The sequence below is a fragment of the Gorilla gorilla genome, chromosome 12 (assembly GCF_029281585.2).
Source record: "Gorilla gorilla gorilla isolate KB3781 chromosome 12, NHGRI_mGorGor1-v2.1_pri, whole genome shotgun sequence".
NCBI classification, from domain to species: domain Eukaryota; kingdom Metazoa; phylum Chordata; class Mammalia; order Primates; family Hominidae; genus Gorilla; species Gorilla gorilla.
Genome location: NC_073236.2, coordinates 70,360,459 through 70,384,811, shown reverse-complemented (window position 1 = coordinate 70,384,811; position 24,353 = coordinate 70,360,459). Strand labels below are relative to the sequence as shown.

The window sequence follows — 24,353 nt, the reverse complement described above, 5'->3', positions numbered from 1 at the left end:
TAGGCCAATGTTCCTTTATCTTGAAAAGTAGCTGATTTGTCCGGGTGTGGTGGCTCATGCCCGTAATCCCAGCACTTCGGGAGGCAGAGGTGGGTGGGACACAAGGTCAGGAGTCCAAGACCAGCCTTACCAACATGGTGAAACCCTGTCTCTACTAAAACTACAAAAATTAGCCGGGTGTGGTGGTGCGTGCCTGTAATCCCAGCTACTCGGGAGGTTGAGGCAGGAGAATCGCTTGAACCCAGGAGGTAGAGGTTACAGTGAGCTGAGATCACATCACTGCACTCCAGCCTGGGTGACAGAGCGAGACTCCCTCTCAAAAAAAAAAAAAGAAGTAGCTGATTCTTATTTTTCATATAAGCTAACTTTTCTTGGGGCTTCTTAAAAAAAATGGACAGCTCCACTTATTAACTAGTAATGCTCTTAATTTCCTAAATATAAAATTAATTTGGCTAAGAACCCAGATAACAAAGTTTATCAGAGTTGGGTCTAAATTAAGAGCAAACTGGCCGGGCACCACGGCTCATGCCTGTAATCCCAGCACTTTGGGAGGCTGAGGCAGGTGGATCACCAGAGGTCAGGAGTTCAAGACCAGCCTGGTCAACATGGTGAAACCCTGTCTCTACTGAAAAAATTAGCTGGGCGTGGTAGCACACGCTTGTAATCCCAGCTACTCAGGAGGCTGAGGTAGGAGAATCAATTGAACTCAGGAAGGAGAAGCTGCAGTGAGCCGAGATCATGTCACTGCCCTCCAGCCTGGGTGAAAGAGCAAGACTCCGTCTCATAAATAAATAAATAAATAAATAAATAAATAAATAAATAAATAAAACCACAATGGTATGTTCTATTGTACTATTACATTTATGATATGTTGTCAACCTAGCTTCCACCAGAATTTGAGTTCTACAAAAACAGCAGCCTACCTTATTATTTTTGAATCCTAAGCACTAAAAGGTATACATGGCAGATACCTTTTTGTTGGATGGCTCAATCTATCAATGAATAACACCAGGCATCTATTCTTTCCTGGCTTAACTGTGTTCTAAATAATTAAGGCAACCTGATAAATGACCTCAAGAAAAGTACCATTTACCATTATTCAACAGGCTAATGCAAGAAATGAAAACATCTTTGACTACTTTTTTTATTTTTTTTTTGAAACGGAGTTTTGCTCTTGTGCCCAAGCTGGAGTAAGTACAATGGCGCAATCTTGGCTCACTGCAACCTCTCCCTCCCGGGTTCAAGCGATTCTCCTGCCTCAGCCTCCTAAGTAGCTGGGATTACAGGCACGCACCACCACGCCCGGCTAATTTTTTGTATTTTTAGTACAGACAGGGTTTCACCATGTTGGCCAGGCTGGTCTCGAACTCCTGACCTCAGGTGATCTGCCCACCTCAACCTCCCAAAGTGCTGGGATTACAGGCGTGAGCCACCACGCCTGGCCTCTTTGACTACTTTTTTAAGCTAACTATAATTAAAGCAGTATCTCCTTGCACATGCTGGCAGGCAATATTGGAGAAAGTCACAAGATTCTATATATTGAATCCATTTCAAATTCATGATAATTACCACACCTTTATTTCACTGTTGCCGCAGGAACATTACCGAATGTCTAGTAAGAAAAAATTATTGCTATGACAATAAGCACATTTCTCATAATAAATATTTCCTGTCATATAAATTAATCATGACTTTGAATCCTTGACTCTTCCTTATTGTCTGTTACCCGTTTTAGAGCCCTTTGCTGAATCTTAAGTCTAGATTAACCCCCACGCTCAGTTTCTCTTCTCCCATCTACTGCCAAGCAATACTGAAGAGTCAGGAAATTCTGTAAATTAAGACCCTTTCAAATTCACATATCTATTTCACTGTTGCTACTTAGGAAACATGTATCCAAGTTCCTTATTCATTAAACTGATAACTCAATCCAGTTCCCTGACAGTTCATCATGTATTTTCTATTCTCCATAAAGCTCAATCCTACCTGCAATCCCTCAATTTCCACTTTACTCAGCTTTTGTCCTCTCACCTGGTAATTATCTGCTTTAAGTTTGTCTTTCATCTTTGATTCCTAAAGTACACTTTTTCCTTTAAAGGCTAACTCCTTGCCTGTGCCTTGATCTTCTTGGGCCGTAGTGCTTCAATAATTTCCTCATCTGCATCTTCTATCTTACCCTACCTCTACTCCCATGGCTCCTTGCCCTCTGCCTGCCTTTTCTCAGATGTCATCTTCCCTTTTTAAAAAAAAATACTTCAAACATATTTAAATTTGCTGGGAATAATGAACACCCAACTACCCATACTCAGAGTTAACAAAACATCTAGTCATCTGTGCTTTACATATTTTTTAAGATCTAAAATGTAAAAAATCAGTGTGGTATATGGAAACTTGAAATAAATAAATGTAAAAAATGCAGTTGATACCTCCTTTATATCCCCATCCCATTAACTTCCTCCTCAGAAGATTCTCAAGTTGACACAGTCTTACTATTCATGCCTTTTAAACTATGATTATGTTAACATGAGACCATAAATGATAGTACCGTTTTGTGTTTTTAAATGTCCTATACTTTACATACCAGGAATTATCCATGTTCCCATATGCAGAACCAGATTCAGTACACTTCTTTCAAAAGCTACATACGGTCATTCACTATCATATACAACTTATTTTTTGTTGTTGTTGTTGTTGTTGTTGTTTTGTGGAGACGGAGTCTCACTCTGTCACCCAGGCTGGAGTGCAGTGGCACGATCTCAGCTCACTGCAACCTCCGCCTCCTGGATTCAAGTGATTCTCCTGCCTCAGCCTCCCGAATAGCTGGAACTACAGGTGCACGCTGCCACACCCGGCTAATTTTTTGTATTTTAGTAGAGATGGGGTTTCACCATGTTGCCCAGGCTGGTCTCAAACTCCAGAGCTCAGGCAATCCACCCACCTCAGCCTCCCAAAGTGCTAGGATTACAAGCGTGAGCCACCACGCCCAGCACACACAACTTATCATCCCATTCCCTTACTTATAGACATTTAGGCTGTTTCTAAATTTTGCAGCAGTGAATCTTGTTGTCATGTCACCTTGTTCACTGTGTTTCCTTCAAGTATATATCCAAGAGTGGAAGTGCTTAGTCTCAGGTTATAGGCATTTCCCATGTAGATATGGCCAGATTGCTCTTTAAAGTGATTTACCAGTTACAAATTCACCAGCAATATCTGCAAGTTTCCATTTGTAGATAATAAATTCAATCAATACTTATTTTGCATGTATTGTAGGGTAAGATTAGCTAGGGGTTGGCCAGGTGCAGTGGTTCAAGCCTGTAATTCTAGCACTTTGGGAGGTCAAAGAGGGTGGATCGCCTGAGGTCAGGAGTTCAAGACCAGCCTGGCCAACATGGCAAAACCCCGTCTCTACTAAAAATACAAAAATTAGCCAGGTGTGGTGGCTCACGCCTGTAATCCCAGCACTTGGGAGGCCAAGGCGGGCGGATCACGAGGTCAGGAGATCGAGACTATCCTGGCTAACATGGTGAAACCCCATCTCTACTAAAAATACGAAATAATTAGCCAGGCGTGGTGGCGGGCGCCTGTGGTCCTAGCTACTCAGGAGGCTGAGGCAGGAGAATGGTGTGAACCAGGAAGCAGAGGTTGCAGTGAACCGAGACTGTGTCACTACACTCCAGCCTGTGCAACAGACCAAGAGTCCATCTTAAAAAAAAATTAGCTGTGAGTAAAGTAGACACTCAAATAACTACACTTCAAAAACAAACCAGTTGGCCAGGCCCAGTGGCTAATGCCTGTAATCCCACTACTTTGAGAGGCCGAGGCAGGTGAGTCACTTGAGGTCAGGAGTTCAAGACCAGCCTGGCCAATATGGTGAAACCCCATCTCTACCAAAAATACAAAAATTAGCCGGGCATGATGGCACACGCCTGGTAATCCCAGCCACTCGGGAGTCTGAAACAGGAGAATCACTTGAATCTGGGAGGCAGAAGTTGCAGTGAACCAAGATTGCGCCATTGCACTCCAGCCTGGGCGTTACGGCAAGACTCCATCTGGGAAGGGAAAAAAAAAAAAAGTTTACCACGAAGAGGCATGTTTCAATATGCTGACATTGAAAAATGGTGATTCTGTTCACAATCTGCCTTTCTAGCCTCCCTTATTTGTCTACCAATACGGTAAATAAAAAGGACTACTATCATTCCATCAACACGCCTGCCATTACTATTCTTATCTTGCTATGCTATTTACTCAGAAGGTCCTCCCTTCACATCTTCACTGACCAAATATAATCAGCACCCATTCCGTATGTATTCCCAGTCTCGTCAACTTGTGGGAACTCTCCCCTGAATCTCACAGCAATGTCTGTTCTCTCCTACAGAACCCGCTATAATCAGCCTGGTATACAGGATGCAGAACACATAGTAGATATTTATACTACTGTTTTTGAAGTATAGTTATTTGGGTGTCTGCTTTACCCCTAGCTAATCTTACACTACAATACAGGCAAAATAAGTATTGATTTAATTCGTTAAACAAGTACTACAAAGCTAAACGTATGGCTTATGTGGGAAAAAAAAAAGACAAAATCCATCATTTTCCTCTACCTGTACTCTTTTACAATGATTATGATGGCATTCATATGAGTAGGTACATAAAATACTTGCAGTTTCCTGGGTTTTGTGGAGAATTTTAAAAATATTTTTTCAATCAATCTACTTCAAAGTTTGCTTTGTTTTCAAGTTTCTTGTGAAAAAAATAAAATGTGTAAGAATAATGTTATGATCTAAATACTGAAAAGTAAATCCTCTTTGATGGGGCATACATCTCTGACAACTCCTTGTGCCAGAGAAGAAAACTGTGAGGGAAAACATGATACTTACCAGATTATATCAGACCTATTCAAAGGTGCAACGTCAAAATTGACTACATCCAAGCTAGGCATTTAACCCAAAGTGAAGACAATTAGCAAGTAAAGACATGTATAAAAGGGCATCACTAAAAATACCTTTTGTCTTATGAAAAGCTCTTCCTCAGGTATTGTGGCTCTGAAGATACTTCATTTAATATTCAGAGCTTACACTGAAGGTAATATACCTAACTAATTTCCTTCCCTAGTTGCAATGATTATTTTTCAGGCTCAGGTACATTTTAAAACTAGTCCAGACAGTAACAAAACTACTTTTCTTTCCTCCCTTCAATGTTACAGACCATTATCATTAAAATGGGTCCCAAAATATGGGCGGAGGGAGTAACTTAGTGGAGAATGGGGAGGGGAAAAGGAAGAGAAGGGGAAAGGGGACAAAAATCAAATTAAGTACGTTACTGTGAACTTCTTCATCCAGTGCCTTAACTTTTCCTTTCTTCTTAATAAGCTGGATTTTGCAGGCATTGGCTTCCCAATCTTTATCATTGCCTCCATCAAATCCCACACCTAAACCATCATGAGGTAAAAAAGCAAAATTTAGAAACTGGCTACTGATAAAATTATTAATGTGAGGCAAAATTTTTAATTAAAAAATATATTCTCATCTAATTGATTCACTGATGTATTAATTCAATTACCTACTGAAAACCTATTGTGTGTCAAGAACCAGGATAGCTGCTAGACACAAAAACAAAAATAACTCCATTCCTGTCCTCAAATTTCTAAGTCTATCGAGAAGACAGACAAGGAAAAAATAATTCAGCGTGATTATGAATTATAATAAAAATACTACAGGTTACAATTGGGATACAATGGAGAAATGCAAAAGATGGGCACCCACCTCAGAAGGCAGCTAAGGAAAGAAGGTCATAGAATACATCTCTTAAGAGTCTCCTTAAGTTGCTAAGGAATTTGAAAAAGCTACCCTGAAGATACTGGGAAAACACTGTCCTTTAAGCAGAGAAGTGATTCAGCAAAAATGTTTAGCAAAGCCCTTCTAGAAATAAGTGTAGGGAAAGAACCAGAGGGAGAGAAACGGAAGGAAGAAACCAGCTGTCAAAAGCTACAGCTACAGCAAAGCAAAAATGAAGAGGACCTGAACTAAACAGTGGTAATGCAGACAGAAATAAATGATATTGAAAAGTGGAACTGACTGAATGTAAGTGAAAAAGCAGGAGAAGTCTGGAATACCTCAAAGGACTTGTTGAATGGCTTGAAGGACTTGTTGAATGATTCTCAATAAAAGGGACATAGAAAAACAGAGTGGGCATGCCTGTAATCCCAGCTACTTGGGAGGCTGAGGCAGGAGAATGGCTTGAACCCGAGAGGTGGAGGTTGCAGTGAGCTGAGATCACGCCACTGCATTCCAGCCTGGGTGACAGAGTGAGATTCATCTCAAAAACAAACAAACAAAAAACAGGGCGGGGAGTGGGGTGAGGACTGCAATGTATTCAGCTTATTTTTCTTTTCTTTTTCTCTTTCTTTTTTTTTTTTTGAGACAGGTTCTTGCCCTGTCGCCCAGGATGGAGGGCAGTGGCGCAATCTCAGCTCCCTGCAACCTCTGCCTCCCAGGTTCAGCAATTCTCCTGCCTCAGCCTCCCAAGTAGCTGGGATCACAGGTGCGCACCACAATGCGTGGCTAATTTTTTTTTTTTTTTAAGTAGAGATGGGGTTTCACCATGTTAGTTAGGCTGGTCTTGAACTCCTTACCTCAAGTGATCCATCCACCTCAGCCTCCCAAAGTGCTGGGATTACAGGCGTGAGTCACCACGCCCGGCCTCAGTTCAATTTTTGAACATGCAAAGTTTAAAATATCATGGTCTATCTAGGAAGAAACTTGTAGGAGGCCTAGAATACAGCTTGGGAGATACATCTGGATTAAAAGAAATACATCTGGATTAGAAGTCACCAACATACTCTCACACAAAAAAATTAAAATTAAAAATAAAAAATATTGGCCGGGCGCGGTGGCTCATGCCTGTAATCCCAGCATTTTGGGAGGGTGAGGCGGGCAGATCACGAGGTCAGAAGATCGAGACCATCCTGGCTAACACGGTGAAACCCCGTCTCTATTAAAAATACAAAAAATTAGTCGGGCATGGTGGCAGGTCCCTGTTGTCCCAGCTACTCAGGAGGCTGAGGCAGGAGAATGGCGTGAACCCGGGAGGTGGAGCTTGCAGTGAGCTGAGATCATGCCACTGCACTCCAGGCTGGGCAACAGAGCAAGACTCCATCTCAAAAAAATAAAAATTAAAAATAAATAAAAAATAAAAAGAATAAAACAAAGAAGTTACCAACATATATTAACAGAAGGCTGATGGGCCGGGCATGGCGGCTCACGCCTGTAATCCCAGCACTTTGGGAGGCCGAGGCGGGCAGATCACGAGGTCAGGAGATCGAGACCATCCTGGCCAACATGGTGAAACCCCATCTCTACTAAAAATACAAAAATTAGCTGGGTGTGGTGGCAGGCACCTCTAATCCCAGCTACTCAGGAGGGTGAGGGAGGAGAATTGCTTGAACTCGGGAGGCGGAGGTTGCAGTGAGCCAAGATCACGCCACTGCACTCCAGCCTTGTGACAGAGTGAGACTCCATCTCAAAAAAAAAAAAAAAAAGAAGATTGATGAGTCAGAGCTCACCCATGAAGACACCAAATAAGAGGAGAAGTGGATCTAGAAAAGAATATTGGCTGGGTGCAGTGGCTCACGCCTACAATCCCAGCACTTTGGGAGGCCAGGGCGGGTGGATCTCCTGAGGTCAGGAGTTCAAGACCAGCCTAGGCAACATGGTGAAACCCCATCTCTACTAAAAATAAAAAAATTAGCCAGGCGTGGTGGTGCACGCCTGTTATCCCAGCTACTGGAGAGGCTAAGGCAGAAGAATCAGCTGAATCTGGAAGGCAGAGGTTGCAACAGTCACCCGAGATCGCACCATTGCACTCCAGCCTGGGTGACAGAGCAAGACTCACCTCAAAAAAAAAAAGAATCTTGAAGAACATTAATATTTGAGCTGTAAGTAGAAGAAAGGAGCCTCCAAAGCAAACAGAAAAGAAGTAACCTTAGCATCTTAGGAAGAGAATAAGATGTGCTGTCAAAGAAGCTAAGGAAGGAGAGAATTTTAAAAACAAAGGAGTTGAGGAACTGACTTTCCATTACTAAGAAAAATCAAGGAAGACAAATACCCATTCCATGTGGCAATGTTAAGTGTACAAAAAAGAGTTAACACAGCAGGTGTGAAACTGCTATCCTTAGAAAGGCCTGTTTTCAAGGTTGGCCCTTCACTGGTGTCTAGAAACTTGGTTTTTGGAAGGAGTCCTACCACCCTAACCAAAAGTGTCTCACTACACAAACTGTGCAAACAAAGTGGTTTATGCTGAACATCTGCTCTTATTTTGGGAGTCTAGAATTTTGGTACATGCTGGGCAGAGGGTGCCTATGTGACCAACCCCCAATGAAAACCTTAGGCACGGATCCACTGGTGAGCAGCTTGTGCCTAGCTTTCTCAAGACTTCAATTCCTGCACCTTCTCCCTTTGCTGATTGTGCTTTGTATTCTTTTGTTATAATGAAACATAGCCATGAGTACAACCAAATGCTGAGTTCTGTGAGTCCTCCTAGGGAATCGTCAAATCTGAGGATGGTCTTAGGAACCTCTGACATAGTTGAGGGAAGGAGCTAGGGTAGAACATAAAGTTGCCAGAAAGTTATGTTTATGTGTAATTTATTTAAGATAGAAGAGGCTGGAATCAGTGGCTTGCCTGTAATCCCAGCACTTTGAAAGGCCAAGGCAGGAGGATCACTTGAGGCCAGGAGTTTGAGACCAGCCCAGGCAACATAGTGAGACTCTCGTGTCTACAAAAACTTTTTAAAAATTAGCTGGGCATGGTGGCACACAGCTATAGTCCTAGCTACTCAGGAGGCTACGGAGGGAGGATTGCCTGAGCCCAGAGTTCGAGACTGCAGTGAGCTATGACCACACCACTACACTCCAGCTGGGGTGACAGAGTGAGACCCTATCTCAAAAATAAATAATAAAAATAAGAACAAAGAATCTCAGGCAAGTTTATGTGCCAAAGCATGAAATCAATGGATAAAAATTAAAGTTATAGGAAAGAAAAAAGAATTTACAGAGTAAGACCTTCACGAATTTTGTTTTACCAAAACAATCCCCCATATGATGTTTTTACAATAATATTCTTAAGACATCATCATAAGCAATACTCCACATCAATGGTAACACTGTTGAGATTACATAAATCCTTTAAATATGATAAAAGACAAAAATTCTTCCAACTTACACTTACTCAAAACAAAATAGACTTTAATAGTCTAGTCTCCTAATAACAATAAAAATAGTATCTATTTAAAGAATCATGCAAAATCCATAGTATTTTTTTTAAAGTACCAGCAGAATCATATCCTCTGTACTCCAGTCTCTGAAGGCCTTTGATTAGGGTCTCCAGGATTTCTCGTCTCGTTCGAGGAACATGGTAGTTTAAGTAAGCAAATATACCTGCAAATAAACAAATATTTAATGAAAAATTCTGATTTAAAAAATCAAAATTAGCATAATTATGTCAAGTATGTGAAAAAATGTGAAGTCAGATTCTGTCTTTCAAACATTTCAAACTGTTTAAAGGCAATGGAACTTTTTCAAGGGGGAGTTTCTCATAAGTATAAAAAACTAAAGTAAACATGTCAAAATACACGTTTATAATTTTTTCTTTTTTTTTTTTTGAGACAGAGTCTCGCTCTGTCACGCAGGATGGAGTCCAGCAGCGCGATCTCGGCTCACTGCAAGCTCCGCCTCCCGGGTTCACACCATTCTCCTGCCTCAGCCTCCCGAGTAGCTGAGACTACAGGCGCCTGCCACCACGCCCGGCTAATTTTTTGTATATTTAGTAGAAACGGGGTTTTACTATGTTAGCCAGGATGGTCTCAATCTCCTGACCTTGTGATCTGCCCGCCTTGGCCTCCCAAAGTGCTAGGATTACAGGTGTGAGCCACTGCACCTGGCAAAGAAGCTTATAAAGCTGGCTACTTTTTTTCCATGACTGCCATTTTTGTCAAGTGAAATTTAATTTTTTTAAAAACCAATTAATAAATTCATGGTTTATGTCCTATATACAGAGCATTTCGTTTCAAGAAAAAAATTTCTAAAGTAATTTAAGCAACATATATAGGCCCTAAAATCTGTACCAATGAGATTAGTTTTGCTTACTTCCAATAACCATGCTATCAGTGACATTTAGGAATAAATGATATGAAAAATATTCACCCCTTAAATAATTACATAAAATAATAAAAACTGACCAAATATATAACAATCTTAAAAGATAATTGCTTGAATTACTTGTTCATCACATTAGCAAATGACAACCACATAACAACCCTTGAAAATTCACAGAAAAAGAGCAATCATTTGGAAAAACAAAACTAGAAATCAAAGCAGTAATACAATGTGAACTGAACCGGATAAGCAAAGAAGTAACAAAACACAGGTAAAGGAAATCCACACTTTTAGGAATGGCAGCATGGGCATTATCTGAGGTTTTCCATGGCTGTGCTTTGGCCAGAGCGGACACAGCTTTAATGTATCGAAACTGAAGACTAAAATATATAAAATATACAAAAATACAAGTTCAAGCTGCTTATTTTAAAACTTCCCTTTTTCTTAACTACATTTCACTGTAATTCTGATTCATAAAAAGTTTAAATTAATTCTGTGAGATAGAGCTCCCAAAAAACTAGTCTTCATTTCCATCTGAAAAGAGACATTTACTTCTATAGAGTGTGATCCTACTGAAATATTTCAGTATACAAAAATGGCGCATTGTTGATATCCAACAGGAAAGCCATAACATATATGCTGATCACCATGATCAATACAGTGCAATTTTCTCAAATAAATTATTATGCCCTAAAAAAGAGAAACTCACACATTAAAATCCAAAATAACCTGAAACAACGGTTTCAACTCTCCCCAAAGAAGTAGTTCCAGGCCAAAGACTTACAGAAATCCCATATTTCATTCAGATTAAAAAAAGATACACACACACCTTACATTTTTATTTTTTTAAGCTTTCCTGTAATGTACAGTCATCTTACTTTCACAGCACCACCACCCTGTAAGGGAGGGTAGAACATCTATCTTACATAATTCAAAAATAGAAATTGAGTTAACTGATATCCCAGAGATACCCACAAATAGCATTCCCAACCTCAAAGCACAGCAATTAAGATAAGGATAAACAACATGCTGCTTAAGGATATTGCTAAGGTAAGAGTGGTAGCGGCACAGCAATGTGCAGCTTCCAACTTTCAATGGCTACTCATGATATAAACACTAGAGGGCAGTAGAAGAGTCTCCAGGCCAATCTGCACCCATTTAATTCAGAAGAATGAGTCCGGGGTTTTTGTTGTTACTGCTGTTCCTTCATAAAGTAACTGTAATATGAATAAACCAATAACCCAACTGTAAATCAAACTTTGCACTCTTCACCTATGGGTCACTGATCTTTGAGAAAGATTAAACACCTACAGATAACTATCAGTTAAGTATTTTAACCAGGTCATTAAAAGACAATACACAGCACACAAATCTTTTCTAAAACAATACTTTAATACAAATGTGGGCCAGGTGCAGTGGCTCACGCCTGTAATCCCAACTTTGGGAAGCTAAGGCAGGCGCATCACCTGAAGCCAGGAAATCAAGACCAGCCTGGCCAACATGGCGAAACCCATAGTTACTACTAAAAATACAAAAATTGGCCGGGCATGGTGGCGTGCACGTGTACTCCAGCTACTTGGTAGGCTGAGACGGGGAGAATCACTTGAACCCAGGAGGCGGAGGTTGCAGTGAGCCGAGATCGCACCGCTGCACTCCAGCCTGGGAGACAGAGCCAGACTCCATCTCAAAAGAAAAAAAAAAGTGTGAAAAAAACTGAATCTGAACTAGTTCCCACCACTGTGACTGCATCAGCTGGAGTCCACTAAAGGAGGATACAATCTAGCTTATTTGAAAACAGAAGCCTGTCGAGGATTGTTTGCAGTCTGTCCAGAGCTGCCAAATTCTAAGCACATCCAGAAAAACTCACTCCTAAACTCTCTCTTTTTTAAGAAATCTAAGTCTGATAGTAAAAGTAAAAATGTAAGCCAGATGATAAAAATGAAAGTTGGTAAAAACGTAAAAATGTAAGCCGGATGGTAAATGATTTAAAGATTAAAGATATACATGAATTTGTTAAAACTACTTAAATGCTAACGATATAAAATTGTTTTTAAGACAATTTATAGACTCTACTTTTTTTAAAAGATTAATGCGGCAGGGCTGGGTGGCTCACGCCTGTAATCCCAGCAACTTGGAGGCCAAAGCGAGTGGATCACATGAGGTAAGGAGTTCAAGACCAGCCTGGGCAACATGCTGAAACTCCGTCTCCACAAAAATACCAAAATTAGCCAGGCATGATGGCAGGTGCCTGTAATCGCAGCTACTCAGGAGGCTGAGGCAGGAGAATTGCTGGAACCTGGGAGGCAGAGGTTGCAGTGAGCTGAGATCGTGCCACTGCACTCTAGCCTGGGCAACAGAGCAAGACTCCGTCTCAAAAAAAAAAAAAAAAAAGGTTAAGTAATGCAATATTAAATTCACTGTTTTTAATAATGTAACTCAACAACAGCATTCAACTTTAATAATACTTCTAACTCCAATCTCCTTGGTTTATAATGGCTCACTATATGAATCTTGAGAGCTTAAGAACATTTTGGCGGGGCACACTGGCTCACACCTGTAATCCCGACACTTTGGGAGGCCGAGGCGGGTGGATCACGAGGTCAGGAGTTCAAGACCAGCCTAACCAACATGGTGAAACCCCGTCTCTACTAAAACTACAAAAAAAAAAAAAAAAAATAGCCAGCTGTGGTGGTACGTGCCTGTAGTCTCAGCTACTCGGGAGGCTGAGGCATGAGAATAGCTTGAACCTGGGAGGCAGAGGTTGCAGTGAACCTAGACTGCACCACTGCACTCCAGCCTGGGCAACAGAGCAAGACTCCGTCTCAAAAAAACAAACAAACAAACAAACAAAAAAGTAACAGAGCTAGAAGAAGGAAGGGGATTAGCCTCAGACATACCTGATGAGGAAAATGGGAGCTAAGAAGTTGAACCTGTCAGTTTCATAGCCCTGTCCCTTGATAGCACTACTAGCCCAAGACATTCCACCTGCGGGGATACCGGGTTAACTGTAATCTTGGGGTGCCCAAGACAATACTGGCAGCAATTCATCAGGTACACAGGGCATGTTCACAAGGGAGGCATTCACAACTCACAATGATGCTTGTTAGAGCAGAAATCGTTAGTCTGACTTCTATTTTCAGGTCTTTGACTTGTCTTATCAAAACTCCCAATAAACAGTTTTTTGTTTTTTGTTTTTTTGAAACAGAGTCTCGCTTTGTCGCCAAGGCTGGCGCCATCTCAGCTGACTGCAACCTCCACCTCCCAGGTTCCAGCAATTCTCCTGCCTCAGCCTCCCAAATAGCTGGGATTACAGGGGCCGCCGCCATGCCCAGCTAATTTTTTGTATTTTTAGTAGAAATGGGGTTTCGCCATGTTGGCTAGGCTGGTCTCGAACTCCTGACCTCAGGTGATCCACTCGCCTCAGCCTCCCAAAGTGCTAGGATTACAGGCATAAGCCACTGCACCCGGCCTAAATTCCCAATAAACAGTTCTTAAGTAAGGTAATGACAAAAGCCTAACATCAACTTTCCGCCACTCTTCAGTAATTGCTCTAAGAGCACACACAGTAGCTGTATAAGCATAGATTCTCTACCCCCAAATCAGCATGCACTTCACAAGTGTAAGCTTTCTTACTAATGGAATATACTTGGAATAAAATAACTCCCTAACTGAAGCAGATGCTTGAACCTATAGGCATCATTCTCAGAAAATGGCAACTTAAATTCAATGACAAAAAAGCAATTATGAGCACCTTGCTAACAAAATTTCAGAAGCAATCTGGATCACAGACTAGACACACCTGGTTGAAAGCAATGTAGCTGCAAATACAGACTGTTAAACCTTACTGAAAAGAAAACTGACTAGTCAAATTATTAAAATTCCTATGCCTGGTTGCATTTATGTCCTTATGAATACTAAATTTTATTTTTATATATTTTATCATTTGACAGCTGCAATATTTTGGGACCCTAAACATTGTAACTTATCAGTGATAAGTGTTCAAATTCATTCTCTAAACTTAAAACTTCTGAATCAAAATCCACCTACAATGTCACTTAAACTCTAAATTTTATTTTTCTTATAATGCTAGTCACAAATTAATTCATCGTCATCATTAAAAATTCAAAGTAGGCCAGGAGCAGTGGCTCACATCTGTAATCCCAGCACTGTGGGAAGAGAGGCAGAGGATTACTTGAGCTCAGGAGTTCGAAACCAGCCAGGGCAACATAGCAAGACCCTGTCTCTATTAAAATTTGAAATAAATAAATAAAGATTAAAACTATACAGATGCTACAGAATTGTGAAAATCTCTCCTTTCTGTCTCCACACAGGTTCCAACCCCTTTCTCAGAGATAACTACTGTTATTCCCATACACACAGTCCCAGTCCTTCAGCTATAAATTTTTCTACAGGCCAGGCACAGTAGCAGATTCCTGTAATCCCAGCACTTTCGTTGGCCAAGGCGGGAGGATCACTTGAGGGCAGGAGTTTGAGATCAGCCTGGGCAATACAGGGAGACCCTGCCTCTACAAAAAATAAAAAATTAGGCATGGTGGTGCATGCCTGTAGTCCCAGCTACTTGGAAGGCTGAGGTGGGAGAATCACTTGAGCCCAGGGGTTCAAGGTTGCAGTGAACTAGTCAATATTATAATTATGGAATCACATTCTACATTTAAGATTTCTTTAAAATTAAGTATTATTTGAGATACATTTTCTTTTTTCTTTTCACCAGGGGTCTGCTCTGTCACCCAGGCTGGAGTACAGTGGCACAATCCCAGCTCATTAAAACCACCACCTCCTGGACTCCAGTGATCCTCTCATCTCAGCCTCCCAAGTAGCTGGGACCACAGGCACATGCCAATGTGCCTGTAATTTATTTATTTATTTACTTATTTATTTTTAATTTTTGAGATGGAGTTTTGCTCTTGTCGCCAAGGCTGTACTCGAGTACAGTGATGCGATCTCGGCTCACTGCAACCTGTCTCCCAGGTTCAAGCAATTCTCCTGCCTCAGCCTCTGGAGTAGCTGGGATTACAGGCGTAAGCTACCACGCCCAGTTATTTTTTTATTTCTTGTAGAAATGAGGTCTCACTACATTGCCCAGGCTGGTCTTGAACTCCTGGACTCAAGCGATCCTCTTGTTTCGGCCTCCCAAAGTGCTGGGATTACAGGCATGAGCCAATGCATCCAGCCAAGATACATCTTCTACAATCCTGAAAGCACATATAAAGGCCAGGTGCCGTGGCTCACGCCTGTAATCCCAGCAATTTGGGAGGCCGAGGAGGGTGGATCACTTGAGGTCAGGAGTTCGAGATCAGCCTGGCCAACATGGTGAAACCCCGTCTCCATTAAAAATACAAAATTCCTAGCCAGGCATGGTGACGCGTGCCTGTCCCAGCTACTCAGGAGGCTGAGGCAGAAGAATCACTTGAGCCCAGGAGGTGGGGCAGAGGGTGAAGTGGGCCGAGATTGCGCCACTGCACTCCAGGCTGGGCGACACAGTGAGACTCTGTCTCAAAAAAATAAAAAATTTAAAAGTAAAATAAAATAAATCACACATACAAAAATAACATACGGAGTGAAACAATTTAGACTTTCAATTATTTGTGTGTTTAATTGGTTCATGTCTCCCCTACTTTACTGTAACTATTGCCACTAGAAGGGGCTCCATGACACGTCTCTTGCACATTTAACATTCTGGAGCTCAAATCACTAGTTAAGTCATGACATCTCTATACATTCCCTCACAATCTACCTATGTCATCATCTTTCTTGAGGAAAAAAAGCATGTACTTCCTGCTCACAATCTTCAAATATTCCATCTCTCTCTCTTCTGACCATTCACATCAGACTACAATTTTTCATCATTCTGCCAAGTCAAACCCTCTGGGTCCACTGTCCTCTGACTCCTAGTCTCTGAGCATCTCTACATTGAACTATGACAGCCAAGGAGAACTCATCTATTCATTTCAGTCCACTTTCGGATGGGCCCTCCGAACTGCTGACCAATCCTATTAATTCATCACTTGCTTAACTTTCAGACTTCTCCCAAATATTATTTTAGAGTCTAAGCTACATACTACTCTCAAATCCTCATTTTCTCTTGAGGGCTTCTTTTTCATTTTTGGTAGATTCTTACTTTATAGAATTAAAGTCTTTTTTTTTTTTTTTTAGACAGAGTCTCGTTCTGTCACCCAGGCTGGAGGGCAGTGGCGCTATCTCAGCTCACTGCAACCTCCACCTCCTGAGTTCAAGCGATTCTCCCGCCTCAGCCTCTTGAGCAGCAGCTGGGATTACAGGCGTGTGTTACCACGCCTGTCTAATTTTTGTATTTTTAGCAGAGACGGGGTTTCACCATGTTGGCCAGGCTGGTCTCGAACTCCTGACCTCAGGTGATCTGCCCGCCTCGGCCTCCCAAAGTGCTGGGATTACAGGCGTGAGCCACTGCGCCTGGCCAGAATTAAAGTCTTCATTTTCTTTTTTTGTTTTTAAAATATAGAGACAAGGTCTCAATATGCTGTCCGGGCTGGTATCAAACTCCAAGCCTCAAGTGATCCTCCCGCCTCAGCCTCCCAAAATGCTGAGTTTACAAGCATGAGTCACTGCCCCTCACCCATCTTCTTTTCAACAGTTTAACAACATATAAATACTTCTCATCCTTCCTTGTAACCTCAAGAGAGACATATTACACACACTACTCTCTGAAGCTAGCCTCTCCCCTACTTGTAACTTTTTTTTTTTTTTTTTTTTTTAACAGTCCTGCTCTGTCACCCAGTACCCAGGCTGGAGTGCAGCAGCACAATCATAGCTCACTGCAGCCTCACTCCTGGGCTCAATCCTCCCACCTCAGTCTTCTAAGTAGACTGGACTATAGGTACGCACCACCACGCCTGGCTAATTTTTTTTTTTAATAGAGATGGGATCTCACTATGTTGCCCGGGCTGATCTTGAACTCCTAGCCTCAAGCAATCCTCCTGCCTCAGCTTCCTGAGTGGCTGGGATTACAGGTGTAAGCCAAAACACTGGCTACTTATAACTCTTTTTTTTTTTTTTTTAATTGAGACAGAGTGTCACTCAGTCACCCAGGCTGGGGTGCACTGGCGCGTTCTCAGCTCACTGCAACCTTCACCTCCCAGGTTCAAGCACTTCTCCTCCCTTAGCCTCCCAAGTAGCTGGGATTACAGGTGCGTACCACGACAGCTGGCTAATTTTTGTATTTTTAGTAGAGATGGGGCTTTGCTATGTTGGCCAGGCTGGTCTCAAACTCCTGACCTCAAGTGATCCGCCCACCTCAGCCTCCCAAAATGCTGGTATTACCAGAGGGAACCCCGCGCTGGGCCTTACTCCTAACTCTTGATGAGTGTTTCTCCAACTTTGTAAATACAGAACCCTTTTGTTAACATCAAAATATTCTGAGGCTCCTTCACAACAATGGGTTAAATTTTTATTATTCAATGATCTAGAACAATCTTTATTCAACTTACAGACAAAGTTATAAGCATACGAATAAGCAATGAACACCCTGTAACAACTTCAGGGTTTGTAGGTCAGGAACCACAGCTCTAGAATTCAACTTCTCAACACTCCCAGGGGACTTCAATCCCAAAATCCTCTTCTTTTTCATATTACTTGCAGCCCTCCTCCTAAACACAAACTGAGACCCTTCTGCCTTGACATATGCAATTTCTCTAATAATTTCTTCATAACCATATCCAATTAACTTCTCTGCAGTATTACATATGAATGACCTTTTTCTACTTTTATAGACTCTGTTCAAGGCAATATACTACTTTCGAACTCTTCTGCCTTTAACCACTGCTCCTTGGTCTGTTTTCCTGGCACTTCTATTTCCTCCTTCAACCCCTCTGGTAGTAGTTCTCAAACTATTTCCGCCTCCATTCACTGACGGTTAACATATGCCATTAATGATTACCTCTCACAGTATACTAATTCTCTACAAGTTGAGTAAAAGTCCTGCCCCATCACCCAGAACATTCTTGAACCTAACACAGATACCCAAACCCCAGAGCTCTCCAGTCTCTAAATTTCTACTCATTCTACTTGTGGTCTATGACATGGCAATGAACAAGGACTGTGTATTTTCACCTGAAGCTGTTGCATGTGCATTCATTTTCTTTCCTCTGATTAGGCAGCAATTCCTTGAAGGCAACTCTCTTATTTTAGTCATCTCTGCAAAGGGCAGAGTGCCAAGTATAAAGCCATCATTTCAAATATCTGCAAGTATCTTCTAACACTTTCTAGGCACCTGAAATACACGGTCAAAAAATTCTCAAACCACAGAAACAGAACACTATTTCACTGGATGCTAAAAAGGAATGAAGTAAAGAAAGGTTTCATAATTAAAGGTTTAAGAACTACCTGGTTAAAGTTAGGTATATATTTAGAACTTTCTGGAACCTTTAATCTTGCTAATTGCGAATCTCCAAGAGCAGAATTTCCCAAACTTGTGTTACAAAACCCTTTCCCGCCTTCTACTGCTCATTACCAGAACCTATTAACCTCCATTTCCAGGGGACAATTGAAGAAATGCTTATTAAGCAATTATTTTCTCTCACAACTTCTTCATATCCAGTATATGTAAGGATATGTTAATAGTACTGGTTTTATGACCAATCCTAGCAGCCAATCTCAGCATCCCTCAATTATCCCCAAAGCCATTAGACAGTATAATTACAAAAAACTTTTGAAAAATTCATTTTAGGATACTTTAAAATTGCAAGTTCCTTTACTGCTTTTAAAAAGGATCTCATTTGCAAACATTCCATTTTATTTATTTATTTATTTATTTATTTATTTACTTACTTATTTATTTATTTTGAGACAGTCTCTCACTCTTGTCGCCCAGGCTGGAGGAGAATGGCACTATCTTAGCTCACTGCAACCTCCACCTCCTGGGTTCAAGAGATTCTCCTGCCTCGGGCTCCCGAGTAACTAGGATTACAGGCGTGCGCCACTACGCCCGGCTAATTTTTTTGGATTTTTAGTAGAGACGGGGTTTCACCATGTTGATCAGGCTGGTCTCAAACTCCTGACCTCAGGTGATCCACCCGCCTCAGCCTCCCAAAGTGCTGGGATTGCAGGCGTGAACCACTGCGCCCATCCCCAAAATTCCATTTTATATACACCGTCGAATCAGAAGGGTATAACTTCACATTTATAAAAACAATAGCAAAATCTGTTAAAAGCTAGGGATAGCTTAAGTGACTTGACACTCAGCAAAACCAAAAATAATACAAATAAAAAGGACAAAGCATATTCCAAACTACCAAGAAAAAGGAAGATAAAATAAATTTGGAAAATAGACACACTATTCTTCTCTGGGAGATTCTCAATGCTTATTATTAATACATTAAAGATTCCAAGAAATCCTCCAATCAAAAAACAAAACAAAACATTACCACGCGATTTAATATGTTGCTTCCCAAATTTACTGGACCATAGGATCTTTTTTCCTAACACTTATTAACATCCCAATACAAGCTGGTAAACATATCAATTTTATCAGTATATCTGATTGAAAAAAAGCATATCAGAATCTTCAATCCTCATTCTTCTGCTTCAACATTGTACAACGTTGAAATAAAATAATCTTTTAGGCAAATTTAACTAGGGCCGGGTAAGGTGGCTCACTCCTGTAATCCCAGCACTTTGGGAGGCTGAGGTAGGTGGAACCCCACATGGAACCCCACATGGTGAAACCCCACCTCTACCAAAAATGCAAAAATTAGCCAGGTGTGGTGGTACACCCCTGTAATCCCAGCTACTCGGGAGGTTGAACCCCGGAGACAGAGGCTGCAGTGAGCCAAGATCATGCCGCTGCACTCCAGCCTGGGCGACAGAGAGAGACCCCGTCTCAAAAAAGAAAAAAAAAAAAAGAAAGAAAGAAAAGAAAGAAGAGAAAGAAAGAAAGAGAGAGAGAAAGAACAAAAAGAAAGAAAGAAAGAAAGAAAGAAAGAAAGAAAGAAAGAAAGAAAGAAAGAAAGAAAGAAAGAAAAGAAAAGAAAAAACAAAGAAGAAAGGGAAAAACTTAACTAGATAGCAAGTAATCAGAAAGTAAGCTTCCAGATTTTCCCATCTAGTCTAATTTTCACTCCATTTCTCTGCTCAGGAATTTTAGTTCAATGACTAAGATGTGGGAGGAAAATAATGACACTCATCTTCTTATCTTTCAGAATTTACATTAGAGAGAAAATAAATTCTGAACCCTATCCCTAGAATCAGGCAAAACCGTGGTATGACTTAAAAGCAGGACCTCAGAAATGCCTCAAATATTCACTTTTTATTTCTTCAATACCTGTTTCCTCAGCAGTAAAACTCTATGGAATGGAGACACAAACTATGTGAAAACTCCCAACATTTAGTCTCCACCCTAAAGGTATCTCCCTTATCTGAACCTGATTTCCATATCTGATTTATTTATTTATATTTATTTATCATTTTTGAGATGGAGTTTTGCTCTTTTTTGCCCAGGCTGGATTACAATGGCGCGATCCCGGCTCACTGCAACCTCCACCTCCTGGGTTCAAGCAATTCTCCTGCCTCAGCCTCCCGAGTAGCTGGGATTACAGCCGCGTACCACCACGCCCAGCTAATTTTGTATTTTTAGTAGAGATGGAGTTTCACCATGTTGGCCAGGCTAGTCTTGAACTCCTGAGCTCAGGTGATCCACCTGCCTCGGCCTCCCAAAGTGCTGGGATTATAGGCGGGAGCCGCCACGCCCAGCGCTGATTTATTTATTTATTTTTTTTTTCAGTAAGTACTTTGACTACGTTTTTTTCTTGGAACATGATGAAATGACCTGCAACCAGAATGTTGAGTACTTGATGAGGCACACCCCTCATCATTCAGGAACAGTTAACTACCAAATGAAGCACACTGGAGACTGACCAGTTTGCAAATTCACTACTTCACAGCTCCAGACTAAATGCAAAACCATTCTACTAAGTAGACACTGCAAAAGTCTGATTCTGAAGTCAGCTCTACTCTAATAATTTCAGTAAGCTATTTATAGGTGTTTCTGTTTTTATGTGGGTTTTTTTTTTTGATCTACTCTAAATTTAAACCTGCTCCTCATTTTCAGAAGCTGAAATGAGCATAAAGTTAAATACAGGAAATATATACACTAACGAGTACAATCCACCTCCTGTTCAGTTCCTTCGTGTAAAAGGCTGCAAATAAGAAGTCTCCCAGAGAGTTTTCAATTCTCTTACAATGGTACTTCCCTTTAAAAAAAAAAAAAAAAAGTGTACTTTCTTCCAGGGATAAAGTCGGTTGTAAATTTCAATAAGAAAGGTAAGAATACAATTATTTTTACTGGCAATAGCCAAGTTAACACCAATTTTAGAAGATATCAGTCATGTCAGACACGATTCTCAAAGTCTCTTTCACTAACACTTAGGTCATAATAAACGACTCTCAAAACATGGAATAAAAGAGCCTAACCTTAATTTTTTAAGGCTCTAGGAAAGATATTTGTTCAACTTTCCATAGCTAGTATTTTTAATGGATGCACATGCAAGGGATGAATGATATTTTTCATAGTTGGTATTCTAAAGGGGTATACATCCAAGGTATAACTGATATTTTTCAGAGCTGGCATTTTTAATGGGTGCACACGCAAATGATAAGTTATGTATAACCTATCGCCACAGACATTTGAAGGCCTCTTCCACCAGAGGATCAGGTCTAAGCCCATTAACCAAGTTATTGATTAGCAATGGCTTCTGTTGAGACAAGGGATGGCAGGAAGTATCACGTTTAATGGCACTACCATGGCTCTAGCTAGGGTCTGTTTTCTATTGGGCCTCCCCAGAAACAAGTAAAATATTTTTTGAAAGATTTTTAGAAAAATGCAAGGTAAGTTCAAGAGACCTCGCCCGAGGTTCCACAGGTTGCCTCACTCACCTGGTGGGCCCTTTTGAAGGCAACCCCCTCCACACCTCAATTCCCTCAGCTCTCTCCTCCTTTTTCAATAAAGGCGTTTCTCTCCCCTCTCGGTTCCTTCTCCGCGCCAAGGCGCCCGCTGGCCCCCGGCAAAGGGGGCCCGCCTTTCTCTCAGGTGCCTTTCTCCCGGCCGCCACCCCCTCTCCCGCCCGTGGATGCCGGCCCCCGCCCCCGCAGCCACCACTGGGCGCCCCTTGCCCATCACCCAGACTTCGCACCCTCCACACTCCCGCTTCCGCCCGTCGCCTTGGGCCTTAGCGGCACCCGCACCGCACCCCAGGGCCGCCCGGCAACACGCCCCCCGCTCCCGGCCCCCTTACCACACATGATGCCGGAGACACGGCCCGCGAGGCCAGGGGCGAGTGGCTGGCGGGATCGGGGGTGCACACACGAGCTTCGGTGGGCAATCTGCGGGCTCGGGGGCCGGGGTGGCGCCGACACGACTCCCTCGGGGATGCGACGGCCAAGGCAACGACAGCCTTCTCCACCTCCCGGGCTCCGCCAGCAACCGCCGCCGGGCCCCGCCCCTCGGCGCGCAGCGCGCCGCCGCCGGTAGGCCCCATTGAACCGCTCACGCGCCGCTCACGCGCAAGTCCCGCCTCCCAGCGCTGCCCCGCCCCCCGAGCCCACGCAGGCGCTGGACTGCTGGCGGCGGCGACGTGGCAGTGGCTCGTGGCCGCGTCCGCCTGGAGTTCCTGGAGACGCCCGCCCGGGGGCGAGCCGCGGGAGGGACCGAGCCGAGAGGGAGGGAGAAACTCAGCACCTGGCAGGGAATGACGGAAAGAGAAGGATGGAATTGTTAGCAAAGCAATAGCCCGGGTGCGCGCCCCGTGCAGCCCCAGGCCCCAGGCGCCAGCACTGCACGAAGCGGGGAAAGAGGAGGAAAAAAGCAGGAAGTATGAAAAGGGAATCCTCGGGGACATAAGGCTGAAAAAAATTGCAAAGAATTAGGTTGAGGTGGGAGGAGAGAGATAACAAAATTCTTGACTGTAAAGCCCCAAAGGTCAGCCTCTCTGGTGATAAGCAATTCAATTCCTTGTGTAATATGCTTGGCCCCTAAAAGCCCTCCGCATCCGTTGCCTCCATAACCCTCAGTTTATTGTGGAGGGGTAGAGGAGGAATGTAAGGCTCAACTATCCGACTATGAGCCTGGATGTAAGAAACTGCTGGCCCACCTCCTCCCATGACCCACCTGAGACGGCTAGGAATTCCCTAGCTTTAACAGCCGCGCGTTTGACTTATGAACGATTCATTCTATGAATTAATGCGCCATGTCTGACAAGAGAGACTTGATTAGAGAGGGATGATGTTTCTGAGAATTTATTACCTGGGCATTTGCTTTAAACAGCCTTAAATGGTATCTTTAGTCAAATGTAGAGTAATCAGAACTCTATAATGGCTCTAGAGTAGAGTAGTATTAAAAACGTACATGGCACACAGAATTCCTGGAGTGCTGACTGCTGTTCATGTGTCTGGTCTTAGCCGTCCTTCCAGCCCTATACACTCCCAACAGGCTCAACAGGTAGTTCCTCAACTGGGCCAAGATTCTCAAATCTTTTGCACACTTTGGTTACTCTGCATAGAATCCCCACCACGTCTCTGTTTAGATGCTACCTCTTCAGGAAAGCCTTTTTTATCCCCCCCAGACAGACTTGGAGACATGCATTAACCTCTTACTCTTTGAGCTACTCACTGTAAAGAAATATTCTTTGATATTTTATGATTTTCTGTATTTTCCCACTGGGCTGTAAGTTTCTTGAAGCTAGAACTAGATTTTACATACCCAACACTTTTAGACCACAGCACAAAGTAAAAGATCAAATTTATTTTGGAATGAGTGAAAAAAAGTCCTATTTTCTTAGCGGAATTAACCTTCTATGGCTGGTTATATGATTAAGTGAGCATAAGGCTTTCAGTTTTTCTTACGGGGAAAAGTGCCTTTTTTCACTTGCCTCAGAGAAGCTGAAAAATGTCACATTTAACCAAGCAGAGTATTTCTCACCTAAAAGCCCTTTTGATATTTCAATCCCTTAAACAGGTCCCTAGATCACCCAGAGCAAAGTTTAAAAAAAAAAACAAAACAGTGAGCTTTTTGGTAATAATACATTTCTTAATTCAAGAAACAAAAAACTGTGGATATACATCTAGCCTCAGAACCCTCACCTAAGACTCTGGTTAGAACTCCGTTGTATTACCTAGAAGCCAAGGTATGGTTCCAATGCTTAAGCAACATCTTTGTGCA

General features: G+C 42.2%; 1 protein-coding gene across 2 annotated transcripts in view; it reads right to left on the bottom strand.

The window, feature by feature from the left end:
- Nucleotides 1-22,682, bottom strand: part of GFPT1 (glutamine--fructose-6-phosphate transaminase 1) — a 61,935-nt gene extending 39,253 nt beyond the window's left edge. Inside the window, exons 1-3 of one of the 2 annotated variants that reach the window (XM_004029357.5) lie at nucleotides 22,432-22,682; nucleotides 9,323-9,430; nucleotides 5,318-5,425 (exon numbers count right to left, since the gene is read on the bottom strand). In XM_004029357.5, the coding sequence (XP_004029406.1) occupies nucleotides 5,318-5,425; nucleotides 9,323-9,430; nucleotides 22,432-22,438 (223 nt within the window). In that variant the 5' untranslated portion in view covers nucleotides 22,439-22,682. Of the gene's footprint in view, nucleotides 1-5,317; nucleotides 5,426-9,322; nucleotides 9,431-18,253; nucleotides 18,409-22,431 lie in introns of those variants that run through there. The other variant, XM_063695830.1, reaches the window with a different exon arrangement.
- Nucleotides 22,683-24,353: the final 1,671 nt, after the last annotated feature.